General features: G+C 54.3%; 4 protein-coding genes across 7 annotated transcripts; 1 reads left to right on the forward strand and 3 right to left on the reverse strand.

The window, feature by feature from the left end:
- Positions 1 to 85: 85 nt before the first annotated feature.
- RASIP1 (Ras interacting protein 1) lies at positions 86 to 13,915 on the reverse strand. Its single transcript, XM_061388921.1, has 12 exons — positions 13,622 to 13,915; positions 13,241 to 13,381; positions 11,980 to 12,665; positions 10,069 to 10,424; positions 5,662 to 6,315; positions 4,818 to 4,855; positions 4,434 to 4,585; positions 4,212 to 4,315; positions 2,608 to 2,851; positions 2,230 to 2,402; positions 1,048 to 1,195; positions 86 to 493 (listed from the first exon to the last, which is right to left on the reverse strand). The coding sequence occupies exons 2-12, from the start codon at positions 13,375 to 13,377 to the stop codon at positions 294 to 296; spliced, it is 2,892 nt and encodes a 963-aa protein (XP_061244905.1). The 5' UTR covers positions 13,378 to 13,381; positions 13,622 to 13,915; the 3' UTR covers positions 86 to 293.
- A 93-nt stretch (positions 13,916 to 14,008) lies between these two features.
- Positions 14,009 to 18,296, reverse strand: IZUMO1 (izumo sperm-oocyte fusion 1). Of its 3 annotated transcripts, XM_061388928.1 has the most exons (9): positions 17,122 to 18,296; positions 16,708 to 16,782; positions 16,351 to 16,437; positions 16,068 to 16,088; positions 15,661 to 15,741; positions 15,373 to 15,473; positions 14,947 to 15,100; positions 14,398 to 14,605; positions 14,009 to 14,154 (listed from the first exon to the last, which is right to left on the reverse strand). In XM_061388928.1, exons 1-9 carry the CDS (start codon positions 17,357 to 17,359, stop codon positions 14,079 to 14,081), a joined length of 1,041 nt encoding a protein of 346 aa, XP_061244912.1. In that variant the 5' UTR covers positions 17,360 to 18,296; the 3' UTR covers positions 14,009 to 14,078. The 3 variants fall into 3 exon arrangements, with proteins under 3 accessions (XP_061244912.1, XP_061244913.1, XP_061244914.1); XM_061388929.1 differs by lacking the exon at positions 16,068 to 16,088; XM_061388930.1 differs by having other exon boundaries at positions 14,009 to 14,605.
- Positions 18,297 to 18,401: 105 nt separating this feature from the next.
- On the reverse strand, positions 18,402 to 22,459 carry FUT1 (fucosyltransferase 1 (H blood group)). 2 transcript variants are annotated; one of them, XM_061388926.1, is made up of 2 exons: positions 22,183 to 22,459; positions 18,402 to 21,203 (listed from the first exon to the last, which is right to left on the reverse strand). In XM_061388926.1, the coding sequence occupies exons 1-2, from the start codon at positions 22,346 to 22,348 to the stop codon at positions 20,119 to 20,121; spliced, it is 1,251 nt and encodes a 416-aa protein (XP_061244910.1). In that variant the 5' UTR covers positions 22,349 to 22,459; the 3' UTR covers positions 18,402 to 20,118. The 2 variants fall into 2 exon arrangements, with proteins under 2 accessions (XP_061244910.1, XP_061244911.1); XM_061388927.1 differs by lacking the exon at positions 22,183 to 22,459 and adding an exon at positions 21,752 to 21,993.
- A 1,296-nt stretch (positions 22,460 to 23,755) lies between these two features.
- FGF21 (fibroblast growth factor 21) lies at positions 23,756 to 25,704 on the forward strand. The gene is made up of 3 exons (XM_061388933.1): positions 23,756 to 24,373; positions 24,504 to 24,607; positions 25,307 to 25,704. Exons 1-3 carry the CDS (start codon positions 24,139 to 24,141, stop codon positions 25,595 to 25,597), a joined length of 630 nt encoding a protein of 209 aa, XP_061244917.1. The 5' UTR covers positions 23,756 to 24,138; the 3' UTR covers positions 25,598 to 25,704.
- The last annotated feature ends 415 nt before the right edge of the window (positions 25,705 to 26,119 follow it).

Here is a 26,119-nt window from a genome sequence, read left to right on the forward strand (position 1 = left end):
CCCAATGCTCCAGGCAAGGGCCCTGGTGACTTACTTCACAAAAAATCATCACCACTACCGCTCCGGAGTCTTAACAAGCGAGGCGTTGCCAATACCACAGATGCTTTTATTGTTCCTGGCACTCAAATCCCAAACCCATTTTCCCACTGTCCCATCCTCTGCTCCCCCAAATTAAAACTCCCAGCATTCCACGCGGAGAAAAACTACAACTCCCAGAAAGCTCTGCGCTCAGGAGGGCTCTAGAGGTTAGCCGATGAATTTTCAAGGTTCGCGCGCTCATTTGCTATTGGTTCTCAAGGAGGCGTGGCCATGGGAGGTCCATGGCGGTGATTGGCCGGCAGTTCCTGCTGCTCAAGATCCCAGAGGAGGCGGCGGAGTCTGCGAAGTTCACGGTGCAGAGCATCATCTGTCACAGGACCCGTGAGACTGAGGCGCGAGCTACCCAAGGGCAGGATGAGGGGAGGATGGGAAGAGAAGCTTTCGAAGATGTCCCCTAAGAGACGGAAGAACACAGAGTTAAATCCTGAAAATGGGCGTGAGGTAGCAATGTCAGGGACGGCCGAGGCTGCCTCACGCCGGAAGGAAGGAAAAACTTAACACCCAGCAACTCCTGGAGCAGGGTCCCCTCGAACAGGACTCTTGGAGTCCCCAAGCATCATGGGAATTATAGTTCAGACTGAAAGGCCACCGTTGCCTGGAAAACGGGCCATGTACTTGGGTTCTTGAGTCCGCGAGGATGAAAGGAGAAAGGGCTGGGAACTTTGTTTCACAGATTCCTTAGAGTTGAGGGGCCTGGAGCCTGGCCTCTTAGGTGACGGAGGTAGTCTGTGGGGGCAAAGAGGCTGGAGGCCTGACTCCTGGGAAAAAATAAGGAGCTGGGGGCTTGATCTCCTGTATCCTGTGGGAGAATCCTGTATCCAGCACTTAGATCCTTAGATCCAGGGGGAGGAGAGAGCTAGGAAGGAGGGCTTGGGGCTATGGACTCCTAGGTCCTGAGGACAGAGGAAAGCTGACCACCTCGATGCCTCTGTCCATATTTCTCCTCACCTGTATCCACAGCATCTCGCTCTGCAGGGGGAGGATCCCAGGCAGGTGGAGGCCCGCGGCCAGGGCCCAGCTGGTAGTGGCTGAGCAGATGGTGCAGCTGAGCAGGAGTCAGTGTAGGGTGGTCAGTTCGTAGGCTGCTCCATGAAGCCTGGTAGGAAGACGAGGTGAAAAAAAAAAAAAAAAGGAAGACGAGGTGAGAGATCTACAGTCATTATGGGACAGCTGAGAAATCCTAAGTGGAAGGCCCTCCACAGGCGGTGTGGATATAGTGGGTAGAAATTGGTGTCTCTGCAATGTCTTCCAAGACCCTGTGAGGCCTGGCTATCACCAAAGTGAAGGTGGGAAAGGGCCTACTCTCAACTTTAAAAAAGAAAAATGTGATTTGCTTCAGAATACACAAGGAAGTAGAAGTTGAGAAGAAACAAATTGACCATTAGTTTATGTTATTGTGTGCATATATGTTCATTCGACTGTAGCTACTTTTTGTATCTGTTTGAAAATTTCTGTACCTAACCTAGATCTAGGCAACAGCATCATCAACATGATTAAAAACAGAGACTGAACCCAGATTGCCTGGCAACTCATTACCTTCTGGCAAACCACGGTGCCTCAGTTTCCTCACCTGTAAATTAGAGAACAGGAACTACCCAACAGGGTTGTTATGAGGATTCAAAAAGGCAAGACTGTAAAGTACTCAGAACTCTGTCTGGTGCTTATTAAGTACTTTATAAAAGTTTGATAAATAAAAGTAAATAAATGAAATCAAGTGACCTAGCCTGCCTGATTCTTTTTTTTTTTTTTTTTTGGTCTGAACAAAATTGTCAGTTAAAAACCTTTCACAAGGCTTAATTAACATTCAATGAAAAGGGCTAAACACAGTATTGCACATTTATGTTCAATGAATACTTTAAATGTCACATTTCTTGGTTCCATACCAGACTTCCTGAATCAGCATGTCTAAGGGAGGGGACCCTGGAAACTAGTAACTCCCACTGGGATTCAGATGTAGCCAAATTCAGACATTGATGTGGGTGGCTTCCTTCTAGCTGCTAATGCAGCATCTATGGTGTCTGAGCTGGGGCTGGGAATAACACAGAGCCCAAGGGGAGATCGAAGGGTAAGCTGAATACAGAGAATGGGTGAGTGGGGTTGGGGACTCAGAGATCAGGGGTCGGGAGTCACCTTGAGCAGGGAGGTGCGAGGCACACAAAGCAGGTTCACAGCTATGGAGAGTTTCCGGAAGAACTCAGTGGCAATGTCACCCAGCCCAGCCCCCTGCAGCCAGTCCAAGACAAGATCCAGGTTGGTTCGGATTTGGACAGCTCGGGACCATTGATAGAATGGTCGGCCTTGACCTGTGGGGGAAGGGTATGAGAAGCAGTGGGTACATGGACCCTGCCCTCCTGCCTCCCAGACCTTTCCTGTCCTTCAGTTTGGGATCTGGACCACGCTCTCTGGAGTCCCTAAGGATGAGGCCTGAGCCTGTGATGTGTCTTAACTGACGCAAGTCTCAGTGGTTCCTGTCTCTGCCTCCCAGCCCCTTTCCAGTCCATCCCTCACCTCGTTCCATCAGCGAGTTGAGAAGGGATGCATTGGAGAAGAAGAACAAGTAGCCAAAAGTCTGAGATACAAGGTCTGGGTGCAACTCGCACTGGCTGGTCAGTTCCAGGGCTGCTTGAAACACACCCAGGGTAGGTTTCAACCCTGGAGGCATGGCCCCCAGCTCAGCACCAGGCCCCGGCAACTCGGCTCCAGCTGTGAAAGGGTTACTATCCAGCAGAGCAGGCAGCGTTGAATACAGAGTCTGAGGAGATACAGAAATGCAAGTAAGAGATTGGACTACAACTCCCAGGAAGCTTCAGGGTAGTGGAGCATGAAGATACCAGGGAGCTCCACCAAAGGCTTCTGGGAATTGTAGTCCATTCTACTTTCAACGCTCTAAAGGTCTCCAATAAGCAAATTCCTCCTTTCCAAATGGGTTCCTAGCATTCATCAAGCCTGGGATACCTCAAGTTTAAGAAAGGCTTTCCAGAAGTGTATTGGGTATTTTAAGACCACCTCTGGTACCTTACGGGACTTGTAGTTCTCAACAGAGACAGCTCAAGGAGAACAAAGGACATCGAACAAAGAGGCTCCCTTCAATCAAAGATTTATTTATCCAGAATTCCCGAAGGAAAGGAAAAGAATGGAGAGTCAGGAAGTGGGAGTGGGGTGGCAGTTAGCCAGTGGAAAGTGAGATCAGGCCAAGGACAGGAAATGAGGTCAGAGCCAAAGAAGAAACAAACCCACACTTGGCAGGGATGTACAGGAAGTAAAGCCTTGGAGGAAAGAGCTTCACAAATCAAGGCTGCTCAAGAAATATAGAGATTATCTGTCCCAAAAGATCCCCTTTCATTTCACAGATAAGGAATCAGGCTTATCATAAGCTAGAAACCCTGAGAATTCCAACAAGCAATGTTAAGTTCAAGAGTGGTGGCGGGGGACTGGGGCAGAAAGTAGGTCCTGCAGGATGGGCATTCCAGGGAGAAAAAGGTTTGTGACTCAGAAAAGGGAGTGAAGGGAATTCCCTGGTAGTCCAATGACTAGGACTCTGCACTTTCACTGCTGAGGGCATGAAAAAGAAGATAGACTGCTGAGGGTATGGGTTCAGTCCATGGTTGGGGAACTAAGATCCCACAAGCTAAACATTATGGGGGGGGGGGAACTATTTAAGTTTTAAAGGAAAAGAAACAACATTTTTTTTTTTTTTTTAAGAAAAGGGAATGAAATTAAAGCTATAGAAAGTGAGGTCAGCAAACACAGAAAGGCCTGCTTAAAGAGGTTTAGTTTAAATGACACTGCCTATTCTATTTAATATCTATCTATCATCTATCAAACTTATCAGTGACTTAAGAGTGGACTTAGAAAACAGGAGCTTGAGAAAGCAGTAATGGTGATATAGCCAGACAGCAAAGTCAGCCAATCAAGAGAGGATAGTTGCAGAGACAAGAAGTCAGAAAGGCAGGAAGTGATGTAATCTCAAACAGGAAGCAGTGTGGCCTGTGGGGACATGGGAAGTGATGTCAGAGAAGCAGGAAATCTTGTTAGGTCAAATAGGAAGTGACATCAGAGCAATGTGATACAGTTCAAACAGGAAGTGATGCCATGCCAAACAGGAGGCATACCTTGGTGAGGTAGTAGACAGACTGCTGGAAGGTACACATGATGACCTCATCCAGGAGGGCCATTGCCTCATCACATAATTCCAAGTCATTGCAGAGTTGTGGGTCTGAAGACAGGCATAGGAGTGAGAAGGAGAACCAGAGGGTGCCAGGCAGAAACCCAGGTCCCCAGGTGCAGGGAATGGCTGGGGGTTTGGACAAACATTGGCCTGGGTCAGGGCTTACCTTCCTGGTCGGCCTCCTTCTCCATCTCTAGCACCTTCTCCTGCACAAAGCTCAGTAGCTCTGTGGTGTTGGCCATCCATAGCATGAGTGGCCTCAACTCCACAGACACAGTCTCAGGTGTCAAAGGCACCTCAGGAACCCCCTCAGGGTGGCTGGGAAAAGGGGAAAGGGCCTTTAATCATTGCCCAACCCCCACCATAATGGCCAAACCCAGAAATCTGGGTCTAACTGGGGACAGAGTCCAACCCTCATTTCACAGTTAGAAAATTTGAGTCCCAAAGAAACTTGCAGTGAAACATGCATGGAAAAGTGAACACAGAACTGGCTGCAAATCCTCCTGACTGCTACATCCCTCTCGACCCTTCTCCCCAGAGTTTCTCTTACTTTTCTGGCTGACGGTCTCCAATTTCCTTAATCTTTTCCTGTGGAACAGTAAGATCAGAATCAAGGTGAGGGGGATGAGGAAGAGAGGCCATGAGTTAATGCCCTGGTTTTCCTTTTGACAGAGACTCTCCTCACTTTTCAAACAGGCTCTAATCTGCAGAGCAGAAACTAACACAACATTGTAAATCAACTATATTCCAATAAAAAAAATTTAATGAACTCTGATCCTCAAGCTTCAGAATAATCAGTTCTCTTCTTACCTTTTAAAACACACACTCCTATGATTTTAAGTGGTCTGTCTCCCCTTAGGTCTACTTCTGCTCAAGTGGAGTTTCTTCTTACCCCTCAAAATTTCCTAAACCTTTTCTCTAACTAGGGCTCAGCTCAACTGGATGCAACTTAATGGTTTCTCCCTAGCATATCCATTTGTTGGCCCTATGGGCTTGCTCTCCTCGGGCTCCAAGAATGGTCTCGCCAACTATGGCGCCAAGCTTCAGGCCCAATGGGCTCCCCGCCTCACTTCTCATAATGGTCTCTTTGAACTTTTCACCCAATGCGATCTCTAACCCCACTCCATCTCACAGAATGGTTTCTCCCATTATTCCACACCTGCAGAGATAGGTACTACTGTACTGCCTTCTCGTCAAGCACGGTGGATGAAACCACAATTACCAGCATCCCGTGGGGCCCCTTGCCCAAGCCCCACCCCCCCTCCTCCTGAGGCATCTTGGGAGATGTAGTTTTGTTCTGCCAAACTACGAAACTAAGGTTTGAGATGGCAAGAGGAGGCTGGGGCAAGGATTCGGGGCGCAGAAGAGTCTGGACGGCGGTTGGGGGAGCTCACCCAGACAGTCTCCTTGATAAGACGGGCCAGGCGACCCAGCAGGCGCGGCAGGTGGCCCAGCTCCAGCTCTCGAGCTGAATGCTGCACACAAAGCGCGAGCAGCGTGGCCGGCCCCAAGGGTGGCAGGTCCCCGGCGCCAGCGGCCGCGGTGCGCACGATCTCGCCCAGCAGCGCCTCTTCTTCGCGGGGTCGGAAGCGCAGCACGGGCTCCCGGCCGTCCAGGTAGGCCGCCAGCGCCTCGCCGCGTTCCTGCAGGCCACGACCGCACAGGCGGCAAGAGAAGGCCCAGCCGGGGCCCGGCGGTGTGGCCCCGGGGCGTGCGGGGAGCCACGGTGGTCGCGCCGGCCCCGAGCCGCCAGCGCGGGGGTCCTTGTACATGAACAGGAAGTGCTCGCCCAGCCCCAGCAGGTCTCCCGGATGCAGCTCGGCCTCCCGCAGCAATAGGCACCCATTGTGCGTGACAGGGGCTCCCCGGGATGGGCGCACCATCGCCGGGGGCTCAGGACCCGCGCGCACTGTGCAGTGACGCGGCAGGATGTCCGGGGCGTTGAGAAAGGTGTCCACATACGGGGCTGGGGACCCACCGCGGGCTGAGGAGTTCCCACCTCGGCCAAACACGTGCTGCTCCCGCGTCATCACATACACCACGAAGTCCTGGAGGAAAGTGAAGCTGCAGTAAAGGATACAACTCCACGAGAAATGGATGTTCCCAAGGAGATACCTTTCCCACAATCGACTCTCCTGTCAACCACATCTCTTGAATGAGCACTTCCAAGGAGATCTCCTGGGATCTCAAAGAACTCACTAATTACCTCCCACCTCCCATGAGTGGACTCTTTAAAGGCACTTCCTATGGTGAACTGTCCCTTAAGTCCATCCTGAAGACTGGATAGGAGGAAACCCCTTTCTTGACAGGGGCTCTACCATTTCTCTCCCTCAAAGAATGGATGCTTCCCAGCAGATCTTTTTCCAATGGCTTCTCCCATCTTCTCATCTCCTCTGAAAGGACTCCTTCAAGGCAATCCCGTGATTCTCCCATAACATTCAGCCCAAAGAACAGGTGCTTACAAGGACACCACATCCCCATTACTAAAATGCACTCTCCCACTACACTCACCCTCAATGGCCCTTCCCAAGGAAACCTTCTTTCTCCTAGGGACTCTCCCATTTCTCTACTCCTGGTCCTGAATGCCCTTCATGCCACCCCTCTGATGGAGGCTTTCAAAGACATTTCCCTTCCAATAATAGCTGCTCTCAGTTTTCCCAAAGCAAGGATACCTTTAAAGAGACTTCCCCCTCAAACAAAGGTTTCTTCCATTATCTCCAGCCCATGAATATACACTTCCAAAGAGACCCGCTTTCTATAATGGACTCTGATTTTTTTCCCCACCCCATGATGAATTCACTTCCAAGGAGTCATAATTCTACAGTAGACTCACTTGTTTGCCACTCCCCCCGCCCCCATGATGGAGCATTCCAAAGGCACTCTTCCTCCCATCAGTGGTTGCTCTCAATGTTACCATCCCCCCAACAAGGACATCTCCAAGGAGATCTCCATATAGTGGCGCTTTAAGTAACCTCATCTTATAAATGGACGTTTTCAAAGAGACCCACTTATAATGGAGTGGCCCATTTCATCCACTAAATGGAGAGGTGTATTCCAGAAGACCTATTCCTAAAAAAGACTCTCCAATCTACAGCCTATAAAAATGGAAGCACTCAGTCTGACACCCTTCCTAAAGTAGATCCACTGTTCCTCATTCACATCTGAGAAAATAGGCATCCCCAAAGTCATAAACCCCCTCCTACACTGAACTCTCCCATTACCCCCACCTCATAAATGCTCATTTCTAAAACCCCTTCCTAGGTTTCCCTGGTGGCTCAGTGGTAAAGAATCTGCCTGCCAATGCAGGAGACACAGGTTCAGTCCCTGATCGGGGAAGATCCCACATGCAGTGGAACAACTAAGCCCATGGCCCTATTTTGCTTGTGCTCTAGAGCCTGTGAGCCACTACTACTGAAGCCCGGCAGCCCTAGAGCTGGTGCTCTGCCACAAGAAAAGCCATCGCAATGAGAAGCTCTTGCACTACAACTAGAGAGGAGCCCCTGCTCGCCACAACTAGAGAAAGCCTGTGCGAAGCAATGAAGACCCAGCACAGCCAAATATAAATAGATAAACTTTAAAATATGTATATATTTTAAATCCTCTTACTACAATATATTGTTTCATCTACCTCTCAAGAAAAATGGATCTTTCCAGTCTGACCACCTTCTGAAGGTAAAACCTCCCACTCTCCTGTCTGGAGGATCGGGAATGGTCCGAAATACACGAACCCCCTTTTTACAAGAGGCTTTCCTGTTCCTTAACCGCCAAAGGGCTTCTTCCACCGCACTTAAAAATGAACTCTCAGATTACAGACACCCATGGATAGAACTCTTATTCCTGTTCCCAAGGAATGGACACTTCCAATGAAGTCTCTTACAAAGAAATTTATCATGAATCCCACCTGAAGAAATGAACGTTTCCAATGTTTCCCTCTCTTCCCATAACCTACTTTCTTATACTCTCAGAATAGATCCTTCCAATTTGATCACCTTTCCTCAAAAGAGCCTCCAATTTGCCAACCCTGCCTGGAGGAATAAGCTGTTGCAATATATACACACCCTGTTCTACAATGAACTTGCCTTGTCCTGTTGCCCCAACAAGGAGGAGTGAATTCCTCCAATGGAAGTTCCTTGAATAGTTGTAACCTCTCACCCATATATACAGCCAAATGACCTAACCCAATTGGCTCCCTCTCTGAGAGTAAAAATGGAACTGTTCAATAAACTCTACCGCCTTCCAGAGAGGCTTTCCCATTAGTCCCAGGGGTACCCTGGCTGTACCACCATTACCCAAAGGTGGACTAAAGCATAAGAATGATTCTCCTAAACGTCACTCTTCATGCCCCATGGACTGTAGCCCGCCAGGCTCCTCTGTCCATGGGATTCTCCAGGCAAGAATATTGGAGTGGGTAGCCATTCCCTTCTCCAAGGGATCTTCCCATCCCAGGGATCAAATGCAGGTCTCCTGCATTGCAGGCAGATTATTCACCATCTGAGCCAGCAGGAAAGCCCTAATCATCATCATCATTACACACACATACAAATATTTTCAATAATACATTTCTTTAATGAAATAACTTAGCACTGACCCCCAACTGCTAACCCTTTCTTCCTCTCTGCTCCCCAACACTCAAACAGGTTCTCCTACCGCCATTCAAATATGTAAAATAGAAGAACCAGTACCACTGGCCCCGATCGACAATGGTAACCATCAACTTTAAAAAGTGATGTAATCCACTTCTTCCAAGACCATATAGGCTTACCCAGGACAAGATTCCATATATCAATCAAATTAGCTCCCTCCCCAGGAGATACTCTTCCATTACTCCTCCTCAAGAAATAGAAGCTTTCCAAGAGGATCATTCTAAAATAGGCTCTCCTGGGGATTCCTTGGTAGCCTAGTGGTTAGGATTCAGGCTTGCACGGCCAAGTCCAGAGTTCAATCCCTGGTCAGGTTACTAAGATCCAGCAAGCAGCGTGATGGGGCCAATAAAAATAAAACAGGCTCTCGCAATCTTTTCTGGTGGGAGACAGTGCTTTCTTCCAACTTTGAACGGAATGAGTCATCGCCTACTTATCTCTCCAGTGAAATCCTTCTCTGAGATCTATCTAGACCCTCCCACTCTCTTCTTTGATGTTATTTCCTCCTCTAGAACCTGACTGGAACCATATGTATGCATGCCAAGTAGCTACAGTCGTGTCAGACTCTTTGCAATCCTATGGACTGCAGCCTGCCGGGCTCCTCTGTCCATGGGGATTCTTCCGGCAAGAATACTGGAGTGCGTTACCACGCCCTCCTTCAGGGGACCTTCCCTACCCAGGGATCGAACCCGTGTCTCTTACGTCTCCTAGTCTCCTGCATTAGCAGATGGGTTCTTCACCACTTGCCAGCACTGCTGCTGCTGCTGCTGCTAAGTCGCTTCAGTCGTGTCCAACTCTGTGCGACCCCATAGACGGCAGCCCACCAGGCTTCCCCATCCCTGGGATTCTCCAGGTAAGAACACTGGAGTGGGTTGCCATTTCCTTCTCCAACGCATGAAAGTGAAAAGTGAAAGTGAAGTCGCTCAGTCGTGTCCGACTCAGCAACCCCATGGACTGCAGCCTACCAGGCTCCTCCGTCCATGGGATTTTTCCAGGCAAAAGTACTGGAGTGGGGTGCCATTGCCTTCTCCCTTGCCAGCACTACCTTCCAACAAACCTGAGGTTAACGCAACCCAAGGAATTCTGGGAGTTGTAGTTCCGTCGCCCATTCAACCAAAGGGTGGGACATAGATCTCTCTCTGTAGATTAGGCTGCGCTTACCTGGGCGTCCTGGTAGCCCTGCAGCAGCAGGAAATAGGGGCGGTTGCTGGGGGCCTGGATGAGGCACTGCGTCAACTGATCGAAGTCGCCGGGGTCTACAGGTCCGATTTGGGCGTCGGCTGCCCCTGGGGCCATGCTAAGTGCCTGCTGCCTGCGCTCCTGCTGCCGCCGCCGCCGACCTTGCAGACTGAGCTCCGATACGCTCCGCCGCAGGGACAGGTTTTCCGAGCGCTCCTTGCCCCCGGACCCAGCCGGGGTCCCTGACCCAGATCCCGGGCCGGGACTGGCCAGCGCCGCCCCACCAGACGCCGCCCGGGAGCGGTTCTTCTGTGGCCGCCACGAGGGGGCGCCTGTGCCTGCGGAGAGAGATGGAGAGCGATGAGACAGACTGGAAAGAGACAAAGGGAGAGACAGGCTTACAGAGCTATAGAGATTATAGACAGTTGGCTGCAAAGTGAAGCTGCTTCCCACATTTAGATTTTTGCATATGCTGTTCCTGGTGCCTGGAACACACTTCCTGCCTGTGTCCTGCCTATCTTGTAATTTCAACTAATAAATTCATTTATTCTTTCAGTTAGTGTTTTTTGAACTCGTACTATATGCCAGGCACTGTTCTAGGTGTTAGGAACTTCGCGATGAACTAAGAAGATACTGCACCAAGGAAGAGAAATCACTTCCTCTTGAACACCTTTTCTTAACATTCCAAGTCGAAGCAAAGAAGAGCCGTGCTGGGCACTATGAACTCTGTCACACGCAGCGCACTGACACCTAACTGGTACCCAGTGGAAATGAGCTGAATGAGTGAACTGATGTGTTTCTCACTGGGCTGTGGAATCTAGGAGACGGGAACTTCACTTGTCAGTGTCCCCATTGTACTCCCCAAGGGCCCTAGGTAATGTGTGGCTCACAGAAGGTGTCCAGTGAATGCTTTTTTTTTGGGGGGGGGGGTGTATGGAATAACGATGGTTATAATTGCCGTTCTTTACTTAGCAACTCCCATGTGCCAGCTGTTTTTGCTTAGTCGCTAAGTCGTGTCTGATTCTTTGTGAACCCATAGACTGTAGTCAATCAGGCTCCTTTGTCCATGGGATTTCCCGGGCAAGAATATTGGTCGTGGTGGTTTAGGGGCTCAGTTGTGTCTGACTCTTGCTACCCCATGGACTGTAGCCTGCCAGGCTCCTCTAACCGTGGGATTCTCCAGACAAGAATACTGGAGTGGGTTGCCATTTCCTTCTCCAGGGGATCTTCCCGACCCAGGGATTGAACCTGCGTCTCCTGCAGTAGCAGGTGGATTCTTTACCACAGAGTCAAATGCTAGGCCCCTACGTAGCCTGGTCCTCCGTCAATACAAATACCTCTTCATTTCTCGTGCACTACCCTCAAGCCCCCTCTCACGGTTGCAGTTGCAGCCAATCTAGCCTAAAGTCATCTGCTCCAAGGCCTACCCTTCTGAGGATCCACCCATTCTTAGGCTGCGATCTAATAACTCATTTCCTCACTTTCCAAGCCTGTCCTCCTAGCCTCCATCCCCATAGGCCCCGTCTCTCGTGAACCAACTCAGCCTTCTAGTGAGAGGCCACCTGCCATGAGGACCACTCACCCGCCGCGCGCAATATCTCTGCCTTCCTATCACTCGATTCCGCTGCCGGGTCCCAGCATCGCAGACTCCGTTCATCAACTATGCACCTATCCCATGGGCGACGTCCCCCGGCCTAGCCCATCCGGCTGACTTAGACCCTGCCCCAGCTTCGCCTTCCACTGAACAGTGCTTTAGGCCCCGCCCAATCCCCCATCCTTTCCCGCAGACCCTGCCCCCAGCCCGCCCTGTCAGCTCCTCAGGCCCCGCCCACCACGACTCCGCCCCCAGCCCCAGCCAGCCCCCCGCAGGCCCCGCCCCCAGATCCCGCTCACCGTCGCCGTCTACCGCTCCGAAGGCCTCCTGCTCCAGGCGGCGCGCCTCCTCGCGGCCGCGCAGCTCGAAACGCCGCGCCCAGCCTGGCCGCGCCCGCCACAGCTCCTGCACCAGCAGCGGGCGCTCCGAGTCGCCCAGCACACGCAGGTGCTCCGCCCGCCACTCGCCGCTGCCCACGGCGCCCGCCGCGGGCCGACCCAGGGCGTCGCACAGCGCGAAGGCGTCCACGCAGCTGCTCTCTCCCGGGCCGCTGCCGGGGCTGCCGGCCAACCCGTAGCGCTCTAGCGCCTCGGCTACCAGCTCGCGCGCGGTGGAGCGCGCCGTGGCCAGCACGCTCTTGTAGTTGGCGCCCGAAGCCAAACCGGCGCCGAAGATCTTGAGTACCCCCGGGGGCGCCGTGGCGCGTGTGGCCAGTGGAGGCTCGGGGGCCACACCCGCCGCCAGCTCCGGCAACTTCTTCTCGCTGGCCCAGCGCTGCGCGGCCCCCGGGGTCCCAGGGCCTCCCGCGCCACCGGACCCCGTGGTTCCGGTGCCCGAGCCCCGAAAGAGCTGAGAGATGCGTTTGGCACGGCTCCCTGAGGCTCCCCCGGCTGCCTTGACCGCACCCACTCGCCGCAGCTCCACGTGCGGCGGCGGCGGGGGCAGTGGCTCGCTACTGCGGCTCCCCGTGTCCGAAGACGACGACCTGGGAGCCCGCCGGGGAGCACAGACCCAGAAGAGAGGCCCGAAAGACATTCAGAGACGGGGATGGGGGTTAGAGAAAGAGGGAGGTGGGCAGAGACGCGGGTGCGGAGAGGGGACCGAGACCCGGAGAGGGAGGGACCCAAAGATAGTGGGGGACAGATACCCACCGATGGGCGAGAGACGCGGGGTGTATGGAGATGGGGTGGGGTGGAGGTGGGCACAGGCCAGAGGCAAAGAGAGAGGGAGAGAAAATAAATAAAGGCGAGTCCCTCAGAAGGAAATTCCAAGAGGTGAGCAGGGAGGGGAGGAAGGAAGGTGAATCAAACCGCTACTTCTTCTGTCGGGGTCCCCTTGTCCACCCAGCCTAAACCCATCTCCAGGCCCAGAACTCCCCTCGCCTGACCCTCTACCACTGGGCCTCACTGTCTGCCCACTGCCCACCATCTCACTTGCCCATTCAGGACAGGAACTGGAGCCAGCTCTTTCCGGGTCCCTGGCATTACCCAGGGCAGGGACTGGGCTATAAACAGGGGCAGGTGGGGCAGGGGCTAGTGTCGTGAGGAGGTGGGCACTCACTTGACAGAGGCGGCGCTGGGCCAGCGTCGCCCCAGCTTGGCCAGCTGCTTCCTGGGAGAATTGATCCACAGGCCCACTGGGAGATGGAGCTTCCCGAAGCGGGGGCTTCCGCCCTCCTTCCGTTCACCAGACAGCATGGCCCTAAGGGAGGATGGGGAAGACCCCAGCTCCTGAGGTCTCCCGAGGTAGGGATGGGGTGGAGGGGGACCTGGACTCCTGAGTCAGAGGGAGGAGGGGTTTGGGGCTCAGACTCCAGAGTCCGGTTGGAGGAGGGGATGGGAGCCCGGATTGTGGTTGCTGGGATGGAGGGTGGCTGGGGACTGACTCCTACGTCTGAGGAAGGGAGGAGGCGACTGGACTCCTGGGTCCCCGGGCTCTTACCCTGCTTCGGGTCCCGCCAGCACCTGGGGGCCCTGTCTCCGCTTGCCCTGGTTGGCTCTTGACCCCGCAGCTCCCGTTCAGCCTTTGCCTCTGCCCCAGCTCCCAGCACTGGGTGGGGGACAGGAAAAGGCAAGAGGAAACCGGCAGGAAGAGCGGGGAGGGGGCGTCCTGTGAGGGGACCGGGCCTGGGGGAGGAGATCTGGGGAAGGCTGGCCCTGCCCCACTCCTTGATTCTGGAATCACATCGCCGCCAGCTGGCCCCTTCCAGGCCCATAGGGCCCGGGGGTCCCAGCCCCTCCTTTCTCGGACAGAAGACCATCCCCAAACTTCTCTTGGGGGTGGGGGGAGACCAAAAGTTAGAATCAGTCCGAGGGAGTGAGTCAGATACTTGGACCACCAGATAAATATTTATTTTTCTCTTGGATTCTTTGATCTTTTCCTTTGAAACCCCCGAGTCCTAAGCAGCTCGACTGCCAGAGCTGAACCGGGACTTTATGAAATCGACCACTTTGCCAGACCGAGAGAAAAGGATCCTGATGGGAGTACACAGAGCGGAAACAGGTTAGGTCCTCACTGAGTGAGGACCACCCCTCCCGGCCTCCCTAGGTTTGATCTTATTCTAGCAGTGATCCAAGCTTCGCCCTCCTTAGGTGAGCCCGGCTCCCAAAGGCAGTCCAGCTCTCAGCGTTCCTCGGCTCGCAGACCCCTGCCTGCATTGGGTAGCGGGAAACCCCGCCTCTCACTCCAAGCCCTGCCTTCTTCAGTGGGCGGCTCACGCGGTTAGAACGCCGACAGTGAGCACCACTAAGCCCCAGATCAGCACCCCCAACAGGCGTCTTCTCAGCAGTTGCTCCGGCTTCGGAGTCTGTGGCTCGAAGTCTGTGGTTGTGTGTGGGCGATCCAAAGCCACCTCTCCCAGGGCCGTCTCATCCTGAGTTTCGGTGTTTGGTGACGGTATCTCCTCCTGGATTCTTTTGGGCAATACTGATAGAGGAGGGGTAAGAAGTGATCCTGGGAGAGCGCTAAGGTCCTGCCAAGACCAAGGCAAGTTCTCCCCGCGACAAGCCGCCCCAGGACCCAGGCCCTCCGGGACATAATCACACCTCCAACTGCTTGAAGCCGGGGCACACCCAGAGGGGCGCCCTGGCCGGGTGACCAGGAACCTTACTCGGGGCAGGAAGCCACACCCTCGTGGCCTGAAGCCACACCCCGACAGGAAGTTATGCTCATAGGCCACGCCCCTGAAGCAAGCCACCCGCCTGGAATCGGGCGCCCCAAAAACTCAGGACCCTGAATTCCACTTCTCTCAACTCCGCAACACTGACCTGTGACGTGAAAATAGATGATCGTGGCTGGACTGGATTGTATGGAACCCAGCTCGCAGCGATAGGTACCTGCATCCTTTGGACGCACCATGGTCTTGGTCAGGATGGGCTCCTTCCCCTTGGACACCAAGGTCTCAGAATTGTTCTTCCAAACCTAGACCCAAGCTCAAGGGGTCACAGAGGCCTGGGGAATTCAGGGATTAGGGGAGTACAGGGGTGAGATGATCATGGGGCTTCAGTGGGGAGGTGGGAGTCCAGGGTGTACTGTTCAGGACGTGAGGTCCCAGGGGATAAAAGGAAGTCAGACTTGGTCGGTCATAGGTCATGGGCATTGTGGATGCAGGCCTGTGGATACAGGATCTAGGGGTGCTCATACAAGCCTGATGGACTTGGAGTTCAAGGGTAACGGGAGTTGGAGGGCCCCACCCTGTAAAAGCTGTAATCGGTCAGGCCTTGAGAGATTTTATGCCAGTTGAGCTCACAGTCCAGGATCATGTCTTCCATGTGATGGACCTTGACTTCGCGCTCTGGGAATAGGGGGTTACTGTGGTGTGCTCTCTCAAGATTCTGGGCCCTCTCCCAACCGCCTTCCACTTGGTCTCGCCCCGCCTGTCCTCCTGGTCTGGCTCCAGTCTTCGCCCTCTTTAGATTCAGTCTCTCCTCTGGCTCCGCCCCTCTGGCGCCAACCCCTCTGGCTGGGCCCCGCTCTCTCACCTCCGCAATTCTTAGACTTTCGACAAGCGTGAACCTGCTTCTGGCAGGTACTGCACCAGATGAGAGGCTGCAACATCAAACCTAAAAGGGCAAGATCGAGGCTGTGTTCTCCCAATTAAGAGGCGGGGCTAAAAGGAGAGGGTAGGGCCAAGGGCTGAGGCGGGATCAGCCGAATCTCCAAGGAGGTCAGTCAGGGGCTGGAACATAGCACTGTAGGAAGTCGGCTCTAACTAGGCTCAGTAAAGAGTGCAAAAACTATATGACCATTTCCCCCAAGAAGTCCAAGAAATATTGGAGACCCAGGAACCTCTCGACGGGGAGAATGAGACACAGACCCAAAAGAGAGGCTGGGTATTGACAGGGCAGGGATGAGGGATGGACGACCATTTCCCATAATTGAGACTTACCACATTTGTTGGGACAAAAAGCTGCCTCGAAAGAAACAATAAAAAAAGAGAGAGAGAGAATAAGATTTCTTAAGTTACAGGGGATGAGAGAAGGGGTCAAGGAACAGGCTAGGGCTGGGGCTCTTGCATTGGAGAAAGGAAAGACATGGGTATCTGGATCCTTGGGTCTGAGGGGGCAGGGGGTTGGGAGAGCTGATGGATCAGAGAAGCAGAAGGCAGGGGACAAGGACTCTAGGACTGTGAAAGGAGAAGCCTGTGGTGCCAGACTCCCATCTTCTCTCACCCTCTTTTTGAAACTGAGCAGCGTAGCTGGCAAAGGTATTCTTTGCCAGATGCAACATCCATAACATCTCCTTCACGAAGAGCTCACCTGGGAAGAAGCAGGCAGACTGCAGAGTAGTCCCCACCCCCACCCCCACCCTCCTGCCCATCCCAGATGTGAGGTACCCGAAGTTGGTCTCTGTCTGCAGAGCCTGGCATTCAGCTTTCCGGTCTTCTCAGGTTAGGACAATAAAAATATAAAGACCACTTAACAGAATGCTGGCTCCAGAGTCCAGTACCTGACCACCAGACCAGGGGTCACCAGCAGTCACTTGCCTGAGTTTCTGGAAGTTCTCTCTGGCCCTCTCTGAGCATTTACCTTTTGCATCACTATCTGTGATGCGTTTCATATCCTTCAGCAAACTCCAGGATGACTTTTCCAGTGTGGCCTCATCTGTGGGGGACGGGGGAGAGATAACCCCCAGATTCCAAGCATTACTGTCTCATCCGCTCACCTAGTCTTAGAAACTACAGTACCCACGGGGCCAGTGGACAAGGGTAGGTCTGGTAAAATGGTTACCCCACCCCGTTGCCTTCTGGGAGTTGTAGTTTTATTATACAAAATTGCAGGATAAAAGGTAGGAAAACTGTATTTGCCAGCCCTTGGGGAACCCCAGAATCTGCATCCCAGCCTTTTCCATTCCCGAACCTAGGAGATTCTCCCTTCAGTCCTTTCTCTCCAGCACCTCCCAGCGACCCTAGCCCCAGAACCCTTATCGATCTCCACCCTCACCGACAACCCCCATATAGGAGTCCTCGTCAATAGGCAGGTCCTTGAAATCTTCCAGTGCCTGCTTTATCTTTTCCATCACTTTTTTGTGATGGTTGGCCTCCAGGTGGCCAGGCAGATAATCCATTTCCAAGGAGTTTAGCGCCTCCCTGACCTTTGGATCACAAATGACACAGCCCCTGGCAGGAAATAGGCAGCCGGCCAGAGTCGCCACCAGGAGGGGAAGCCCCCGCGGCCCCATTGCGACCAGAGTGCGCAGTCCGTGCCCAACGCCGGGGAGGGTCTTCTTACCCCCACCCGAGAAGGTGAACGCTAAATGGAGAGAAGCCTTTCCACGAGACTATCGGAACCCCAATTGGCAGGGCGCACACTTCTCATTAGAGAACCGAGGAGTCTTAAAGCACTCTACCCCCGACCTTGACTCCTGACTGTTGTACCCTCGAACACTAGGGTTCGCTGAAGAGCCCACGTTCTGAGAGCTTTTAGAGAGAATGACTAAGCCACGTCCTTCCAACTCGAATCTTTTCCCACGACTAAAATTAAGAATTTTGTTGGGGGTGAGGGTAAGGTTGGTTGGGTGGTAGAGAAAGCTCTTGATTGGGGTCACAGTCACGGTTTGCCCCTTACTAGGAACGCTCACAGCCTCCTCCTCCCGGCTACCTACGTGAGGCCCCAGATTCCCTAGAGAGAGTCCCTGGAGTTTCCTTGGCCCCGCCCAGAATCCCAACTCTTAGTCTGATTGGATCCCGACAAAGGGAAGGCCCCACCTATCGCTCCATGATGTCACAGCTGCCTTTTCAGACTAGAACTTTCCCAGCATCTACCGAAGGGGAAGATCCCTGTCGGCTCTGATTTCCGGAGCCAAGGAAAGGGCTTCAAGCCTTCAGTCTCCTCACCTCTCAGGGCCCCGACTCAGGCTTTGGGCTAGATGCCCACGACCCTTTGGAAACCCTGTCGTCGAGCCACGAAAACGTAGGAAAAGATCTTTTCTAGCCCTAGGACTACACTTCCCAGAAGGCCCCGGGTGTCTCCCTAGCTGATTACAGCAGCCGACCCCATAGCTTTATGGGAAACGTAGTTCAAGAATTATAATCTTTGTTCACGCCCCACCCCACCTTCTCTCTCCAGCCTGTGGGGCTGGATACCAGGGTCCCAGGGGAAAGGGGTCTGGGGGCCAATGCAGAGAGTCTCCGAGGAAGGAATTGGGTCTCTGAGACCACAAATCACACAAGTAGGGCACCAAAAAAGAAGGAACTCATGTCCCAAGAAATGAGAAGTCCCCGGAAGTTCCACATCTTTACTCCTACTCACACACCCTCATGCACACAAGTCTCCAAAAAACCTGCAGAGATTGGTTGGTGGTGTGGATTTTAATTCATACATCCCTCTCTCCCACCTACGGTAGTCGAGTAGGGACTGGTCCCCCAAAACCCCCCGAGAAAACTAGAAAAGGTCTCAAATTCTCAGACAACTCTGTAATAAAGGTATCTACCTTCATTTCTTTCAAAAAGCCTCATGGAAGTTCTAAAAACCTGAGTCAATAATTCCATTCTCTGAGACTTCCCTGGTGGTCCAGTGGTTAAGACTTTGAGCTTCAAATGCAGGGATTGCGGGTTTCATCCCTAGTTGAAGAACTAAGATCCCCCATGCTGTCCTGCATGGCAAAAAAAATACCTATCCTCCTGTCCAGACCCTGTGCTCCTGCCTGGGTTGGAGACCAGTCTGGAGTCTGCATACCTTCTGAGTCTTTCATCCTTCACTTGTGCAAAGCCAGACTTAGAGGTTCTGTGAATTCAGGGACAGAGAGTGGCTGGCAAGGGACACAATGCCCACCGTTTTCTGCAAGCCCAGAAGGCACCCTTATGCCAGTGGTGTGCTGTGTGTGCTCAGTCACTCAGTCATGTCCAGCTCTTTGTGACTCCATGGACTGTAGCCTGCCAGGCTCCTCCGTTCATGGAATTCTCCAGGCAAGAATACTGGAGTGCGTTGCAATTTCCTCCTCCAGGAGATCCTGACTCAGGGATGGAACCCAAGTCTCCTGTGTCTCGTGCATTGGCAAGCAGATTCTTTACCACTAGCCACCTCAGTAAATCAACTCCATCACCCCCAGCAGCCCAGCTATGGAGGAGGAAACTTCTTTAGTTGGCAGAAGCAAACTGAACTTGGAGCCAATGTGTGCACGTCCACCTTTGGCAGTTTTGGAGTTTTTTTTTTTTTTTTTTAAGTGTCCGGATATTTTTGCAGAGCCTTACTCCTTAGGCTGAAGCATTCAGCACCATCCCTTCCCCCTCCCATCTCATACTTTAGCATATCTGTGGTTTTTCAGGAGCTGAAATGTTAAGTAAAGTTCCACTTTGCTCACACACTGTCCCAGCTACAGATAAGTTTGTCTTCCATCAACCTTTCCAGCAGTCGTGAGCTGTTGATCTACTGGTTGTATATGGCACCCTACTCCAGTACTCTTGCCTGGGAAATCCCATGGATGGAGGAGCCTGCTGGGCTACAGCCCATGGGGTCTCGAAGAGTCGGACACGACTGAGTGGCTTCACTTTCACTTTTCACTAATTAGAACACCCATGAGTTCCTTCAGTCCTGCTGACCCAGAGATGAGAACTATCTCTTCTCAAAAAAGGCCAGGATGGTCAACACTGGAATGGTGAATTCCTGTTACTGGGGGCAGTGATATAGAAGTACTCTGGTTATGGCCTGGGAAGAACAGGTAGGCACTGTGCCTTCTAGAACTGCCATGAACTTTTCCAGACATCGCCACCCACCATGCAAAGGTTTTCCATTGATTCTAGAATGTTCCAGCAGTGGCAGAAAACACCCATGCCCCTTTTCTCCAAGTCTAGCCAACTAGAATGACTCTAGAAATGGGTGTCGACCACCTGCAAGACCACAAGCTTTTTAGAATCTTCTGGGCTTCCAGAGATGCATACTATTGGCCCTACGTGGATCAGGCTATTTCAGAAAGTCTCCCTGTTCCTCAAGACTCAGCCTTCATTGGAGCGGAGACAAGTCTGCATTAATGCCCACCCACTCGGGCAGGAAGGCAGCCTCAGGTTTAAAGATCTTCAGGAAGCTGGAATCAGGCAGGGTGAAGTTGGCCAGGTAGATGGTGTCTCCACCAGCCAGGTAGGCGGCCCAGAAGCCAAAGGTGCCAATGGTCATGATGGTGTGGTTGCATTGTGTGAGCAGCGCAAAGTCTTTGTTGGGCGCACCCTCCTGCCCGTCTCCGGCGAAGATCACATCCCCCCGGGAGGTGTCAATGTTTTCCCGGCACCACTTCATGCCGTTGCTAGTGACCACAAAGATGGGGGCTTTGTGCCGGGCCCGGAACCAGTCCATAGCCTGTTGGAGGTAAGCGCGATCCCCCACCACACCCTTCCAGTGGAGGGGCATCACCTGTAGGTAGTCCCCGCGGCGCACATGGACACCCACGAAGGTGCTCGGGCGGCCTCCCGTGCGGGGGAAGCGGAGCCCACTCAGTGAACGCTGCGCCTCCTGCCGCAGATGCTCGTGTAGGGTGAACTCGCTGCGGATCTGGTCCCGGAGGTGATGGAAGAAGGTCCAGGAGCAGGGGAAGCCCGTGAGCTTCAGCCAGGGCTCCTTCAAGTGGGCGTACTCCTCCGACATCCAGTCATGAAGCTCCAGCTCCTGCCAAGGAGCGTGTCTGTCCACCTCGGGCGCCAGCACGGGCAGTGTGATGCGGAACACGGGGGCCAGGACGGCGTGCATGGAGGGCTGGATGAAGGCCTGGCGGCCATTGAGCTGGGCCAGGGCCAGCAGCGTGGCGTACTGCCCCATCTGGTTCCCAAACCGGCCTTTGGGGTCGATAGTCCAAGTTCCTGAGACAGAAGCAGAATGCTTGGGACAGGTAAAGGTGGCATTGGGGTTCATCGGTGTGCCTGACAGGCAAAGGATGGCCACGGGGGATCTCACCCGGCTACGGTCTGGACACGGCAGGAACAGGTCTAAGCCACTGTGAAAGAGGTTTTGGTGGATGAGGAGGAAGAAGACGCAGGCAAAAACACAGGTTAGCAGGAAGATCAGACAGAGGTGACGGTGGCCGGGAGCCCACATGGCTGCTGAACAAGAGTAGATGAGGAGATATTAGAGTTTGAGAATGACTATCGGGGAAGAGAGGGCTGAGGGAACCAGGAAACAATAAGTCTGGGCTCCTGGGCTTGAGGGTAAAAGGAATCAGGGCTCTTGGATCTGAGTGAGAAAGAGCTAAGGGCTTGGAATTTCCAGGAATGGAAGATGGTGAAAATTAGTGGTTTCCAAAATGAAAGTGATCCAGGAACCACCAGCTTGTCCCCATGTCCGGGAATCTCAGTGTCTCGGGTGCCCTGACGTGGGGCAGTGTTGCCCCCAACTCCTTTCTGGGTGTACCTGTGTGTGAGGGGCATAGGCCACCACGGAGGTGACAGGAAGCGACCATCAAGTAGAACGTGAGAGGCAGGAGGCCCAGGCCTGGATGGGGGGGACCTTGATTCCTGGAGGAGCAGGAGTTGGGGGGTCGGGGGTGGAGGAGACTCCCGGGTGCCGTAGGGGGTTAGAGGTTGGGGGTGCACCTCTTGGGACTGAGGGCCCGACTCCTGGGTCTGAGGCATCCGCATTTCTCACTCACCTGAACTCCTGGAGAGTGGCGGACCCACAGCAGGCTTGGGCTAGAATGGAGCGCTCCGGCTGCAAGTGCAGACCACATCCCGCGGGGGGCCCACCTCCGCCCCCGTCCGCCCCCCTCCTCGGAAACCTGGACTCCAGGTTCCCAGACCCGACGGGCCTCCCTCTCCGCGCCTCCTCCCGCGACTGGCTGCGAAGGCTCCGGGGGAAGAGTGGTAGGAGAGTGGGCGCGGCTCCGAGAATCACAGCCTTCGCCCTTCCCCGGCCCGGCAGATAGCTCAGAGAGGCAGTGCCCCGCCCCATCCCTGGCGCCGAGCCCCGGCTCCGCAGGTCCGGAACGGCAGCCCCCGCCTCCTGCCCTCCGACCCGGAGAACCTGCGCCTCAGCCCGCTCCCCTCCCACCACCACCCCCACCTCCAGCCCCAGGCAGCCTACCTGGCCTCCCTAGCAGCCGCATCTTTTCGTGGACACTGAGATCTAGCTTGCAACTGCCATGCTGGATCCGGATGCTCCGGTCCGTCGACTTCTCCCTCTTCCACTCCGGTGTCTGTGGATGCTTCGAGTCCGGCCACGCCCGGGCGTCTGGGGCTGGCCCGGGCATCCTGGTGCCGGCGGCGAGGTGCAGAATCTGGTCGCCAGGCTGTTCCACGAGCGGATGCAAAGCCTCCTCCAGCTCTCAGGATCCCGGCGTGAGAGCCTCTGGCCCGAACGTGTCCCCACGCCCCTCAGGGGCCGCTGATCCCGCCCCTGCTCCCCTGCACTCGCAAATTCCAGAGTCCTAGGCTGTCCTTTCGAGGGAATCAGTATCCGGCGCCTGCCTTTCTACTTTCTAAAAGGGCATGTCCCGCCTCTCCCGAGGTCAGGAACGGAGAAAGCAGAAATAGAATAGAGTTTCTCCTCCCTGCCTGCCTCAGAGGTCGCAGCAGGCCTCTTCAAGGAACAGACGCTGGGCTCGTTCTGCAGACCTGAAGCCATTTCCCCTGTCGACGGTTGCTCCCCACTCGCGCCCATTCCCCCCCTCCTCCCCTATGGCCCGAGTAGTCTGACTATTGCCATTCAAGAAATCAAAGACCCAGGGATTGATTGGACTTGACTCTCCAGAGATGTGATCATAATTTCTCCAGATCCAGGACTCCCCAGTCCCCGGCCCCCTCTTCAGACTGAGAAATCCGGGCCCTCCACTCACCCTCAGTCAGATCTGGTGTTCAGACTCTGTTGCTGAGGCGTGTGCGACCCCATGGACTGCAGCCCGCCAGGCTCCTCTGTCCATGGGACCTCCCAGGCAAGAATACTGGAGTGGGTTGCGCCTCCTCCAGGGAATTTGCCAGACCCAGGGATCAAACCCGTGTCTCCTGCATCTCCTGCATTGGCAGGCCAATTCTTTACCACAAAGCCACCTGGGAGGTGGTCTTTACCATGGACCTTGCACCCTTTGGTTCCAGGAAATTGCTCACCCCCTCATTCCCCTTGGGATCTTGGGTCTAACTTTTCCCTGCATAGCCTGGGTCATTTGCCAACTCTGAGTCAAAGATTCTCACCATCCCCCAGCTTCCCCAGGCTATTTTGAGGGCACCTGTCTGATCCTGGGTAGTGTCTGTGGTGAAAGAAACATCAGGATTGCATCAGGACCCAGGAGGAGGAGGAGGCTGGGATGTTTCGGGGCGTGAATGCCTAGCCTGCAGTTACTCAGGAGCTTGTCTTGTAACTTCCAGATCGTGACACCTGTTTCCTTGAGGAGGACGCTTTGATCCTGTGTGGCTAGCTGCTTTCCTGATGATCAGCAAACCTCAGAAAACCCAGAACTTCAGGTGAGATGCGGAAATTCCAGTTGTGGAGCACGATCTGCCTCAGTTAGCCAGAAAGGCGGTCCCGTTCCATTCCTGCTCAGGCTGCAGAGTCGAGGTTCCCAGCCCCTTCCTTCCTCAGACCCAGGAGTCTGAAACCCCAGCTCCCTCCTCCCTCAGGCCAAACAGTCTGGGCCCTCCAGCTGCTTTCACCCAGGTCCCAGTTCATCAGATTTCTATCCCCCTGGTGCCTCACATGGTGGAGGCCAGGCCCCCAGCTGGAAGGACCCCCGATTGCATCATCTGTCCAGGTTGACCTGGACACCGTGGAATCCTAGCATCTGCCAAGTGGGTCAAATATCACGGGTCAGGCGTCGGGAAGGTGATGGGGCGGGTCTGTCTGGATATAAATTCTGGAGTGTCTGCATCCATCCCAAGAGATCTGGGTGTCCAGTCAGCTGTGAGTCCATGTGCAAGGGGACCCAGGCTACTGAAGCAGTCATCTGAGAACCTGCTCTCCTGGGCAACCGGGCTCCGAAACAGGATCTAGACCATTCAGCTCTTCAAACCCCAGACCCCAGACCCCACCTGAGGACGTGAACCACTGATGGGCTGGGACGAGGCCAAGTTCAAGCACTTGGGACTGTGGGTCCCTGTGCTGGCTGTCCTCCTGCTAGGAACCTGCCAGGCGCATCCCATTCCAGACTCCAGCCCCCTCCTCCAGTTTGGGGGCCAAGTCCGCCAGCGGTACCTCTACACGGATGATGCCCAGGAGACAGAGGCCCACCTGGAGATCAGGGCCGATGGCACAGTGGTGGGGGCAGCTCGCCAGAGCCCCGAAAGTGAGTATGTGTATGGGGAGGTAGGGCCTGATCCTGAAGCAGTAGGGAATTGGGGCCTGGAGTCCCGAGTCTGGGGGAGGAGGGGGATGGGCAAGGCCTTCTGAGCCCCTGACCCACTTTCTCCCCTCAGGTCTCTTGGAGCTGAAAGCCCTGAAGCCAGGCGTCATTCAGATCTTGGGAGTTAAAACATCCAGGTTTCTCTGCCAGGGGCCAGATGGGAAGCTGTACGGATCGGTGAGTTTCCAGGATCCCCGTCCTTGCCTGCCACCCTTCCTCTCCCCATCCTCACAATCTGAGGGACCAGGTTGCACCTTTGATGTTGGTCAGGCTTGGTTTGACGTTCTCCGCATGCCCCTAACCTGGCCACAATCCCCAGAGGAGAGCGCTGTGGTCATCAGCGTTCACAAGAAGAAACTGAGGCTCTGGCAGGGCGACCACCGGCCCCAAGTCACAGGGCCCATGAATGACAATGACCTGGGAGGCCAAGTCTTGTGACTCCTGTGCTGACCATACAGGTTCCCACAGGCCTGGCTCATGCTGGGCGAAGGGTCGCTCCAGGAATCGATGGCCTGTAAAGTGAACATGACCTTGGGTGCTAGCCAGATGCCCCTGCCAGGACTTAGAGAGCCTCCCCTGATCCCTGGGCTGGAATAGTCTTCTCTGTGAAGTGGGGGGCGGGGAAGTGCGTGGGTCTCGCAGCGCCATCTAGGGGTTAAGGAGGGACCTGCCTCCGTGGTTTTGAGTCTGGGAGGAAGGGGCTGGGGAGACCTAGACGATAAAGCTGAGAAAGGAGGGGGTTCTCCCAGCTCCCCAGCAGTCCTAGGACTGGAGGGCCTGGACTCCTGAGTCTGGGAGAGGTTGGGGCTGGGAGTCCTTCAGGAGCAAGGGGGTATCGGAACCCCCACATTTCTGACCTGACTCTCATCCCCGCAGCTGCACTTTGACCCCAAAGCCTGCAGCTTTCGGGAGCTGCTTCTTGAAGATGGATACAACGTCTACCAGTCGGAGACCCTGGGCCTTCCACTCCGCCTGCCCCCCCAGCGCTCGTCCAACCGGGACCCGGCCCCGCGGGGACCTGCTCGCTTCCTTCCACTGCCGGGCCTGCCCGCGGCGCCCCCGGATCCTCCAGGGATCTTGGCCCCCGAGCCTCCCGACGTGGGCTCCTCGGATCCCCTGAGTATGGTGGGACCCTCGTATGGCCGAAGCCCCAGCTACACTTCTTGAAGACGTCCGCTGTGTAGTACTGGGTCTCCTCTTTATTTATGGCATTATTTATCTTATTTATTTTTTTATTTTTCTTACTTGAGATAATAAAGAGTCTGAGAGGAGGATCAGAGTGAGTTTGTGTGTTTTAGGGAGAAAATGGGAGTCTGCTTCCGCGTCTCTCCTTGTCCCTCCATCGCCAGCCACGCTATGAGACGGTCCCAGCCTTTCTGCACCCCCTCCCCAGCTGACCCTGTGTTTGGCTCCACTAAGGTGTCCCCAGAGACTCTGGACTACCCTTGCCCTTTGACAGGACAGTATTTGTTATTCTTCCCTCACCCCTCTCCCTGACCCCAACCACGTGTTTGTGTTGTGGAACTATTTCTCTGGGGTAACCCAATAACGGGAACACTTTTTAAAATGGCACAAGCGGACCCACATCCTTATGGGAGATGTAGTTTTGGGGGGTTCATTTAGCACTAGGAATGGTCCTCAGGGCTGGGGCAAGGACTCTTGGATTCTGGAGATACAGTCGTTGCTAGG

The sequence above is a fragment of the Bos javanicus genome, chromosome 18 (genome assembly GCF_032452875.1).
Source record: "Bos javanicus breed banteng chromosome 18, ARS-OSU_banteng_1.0, whole genome shotgun sequence".
In the NCBI taxonomy this organism is placed as follows: Eukaryota; Metazoa; Chordata; class Mammalia; order Artiodactyla; family Bovidae; genus Bos; species Bos javanicus.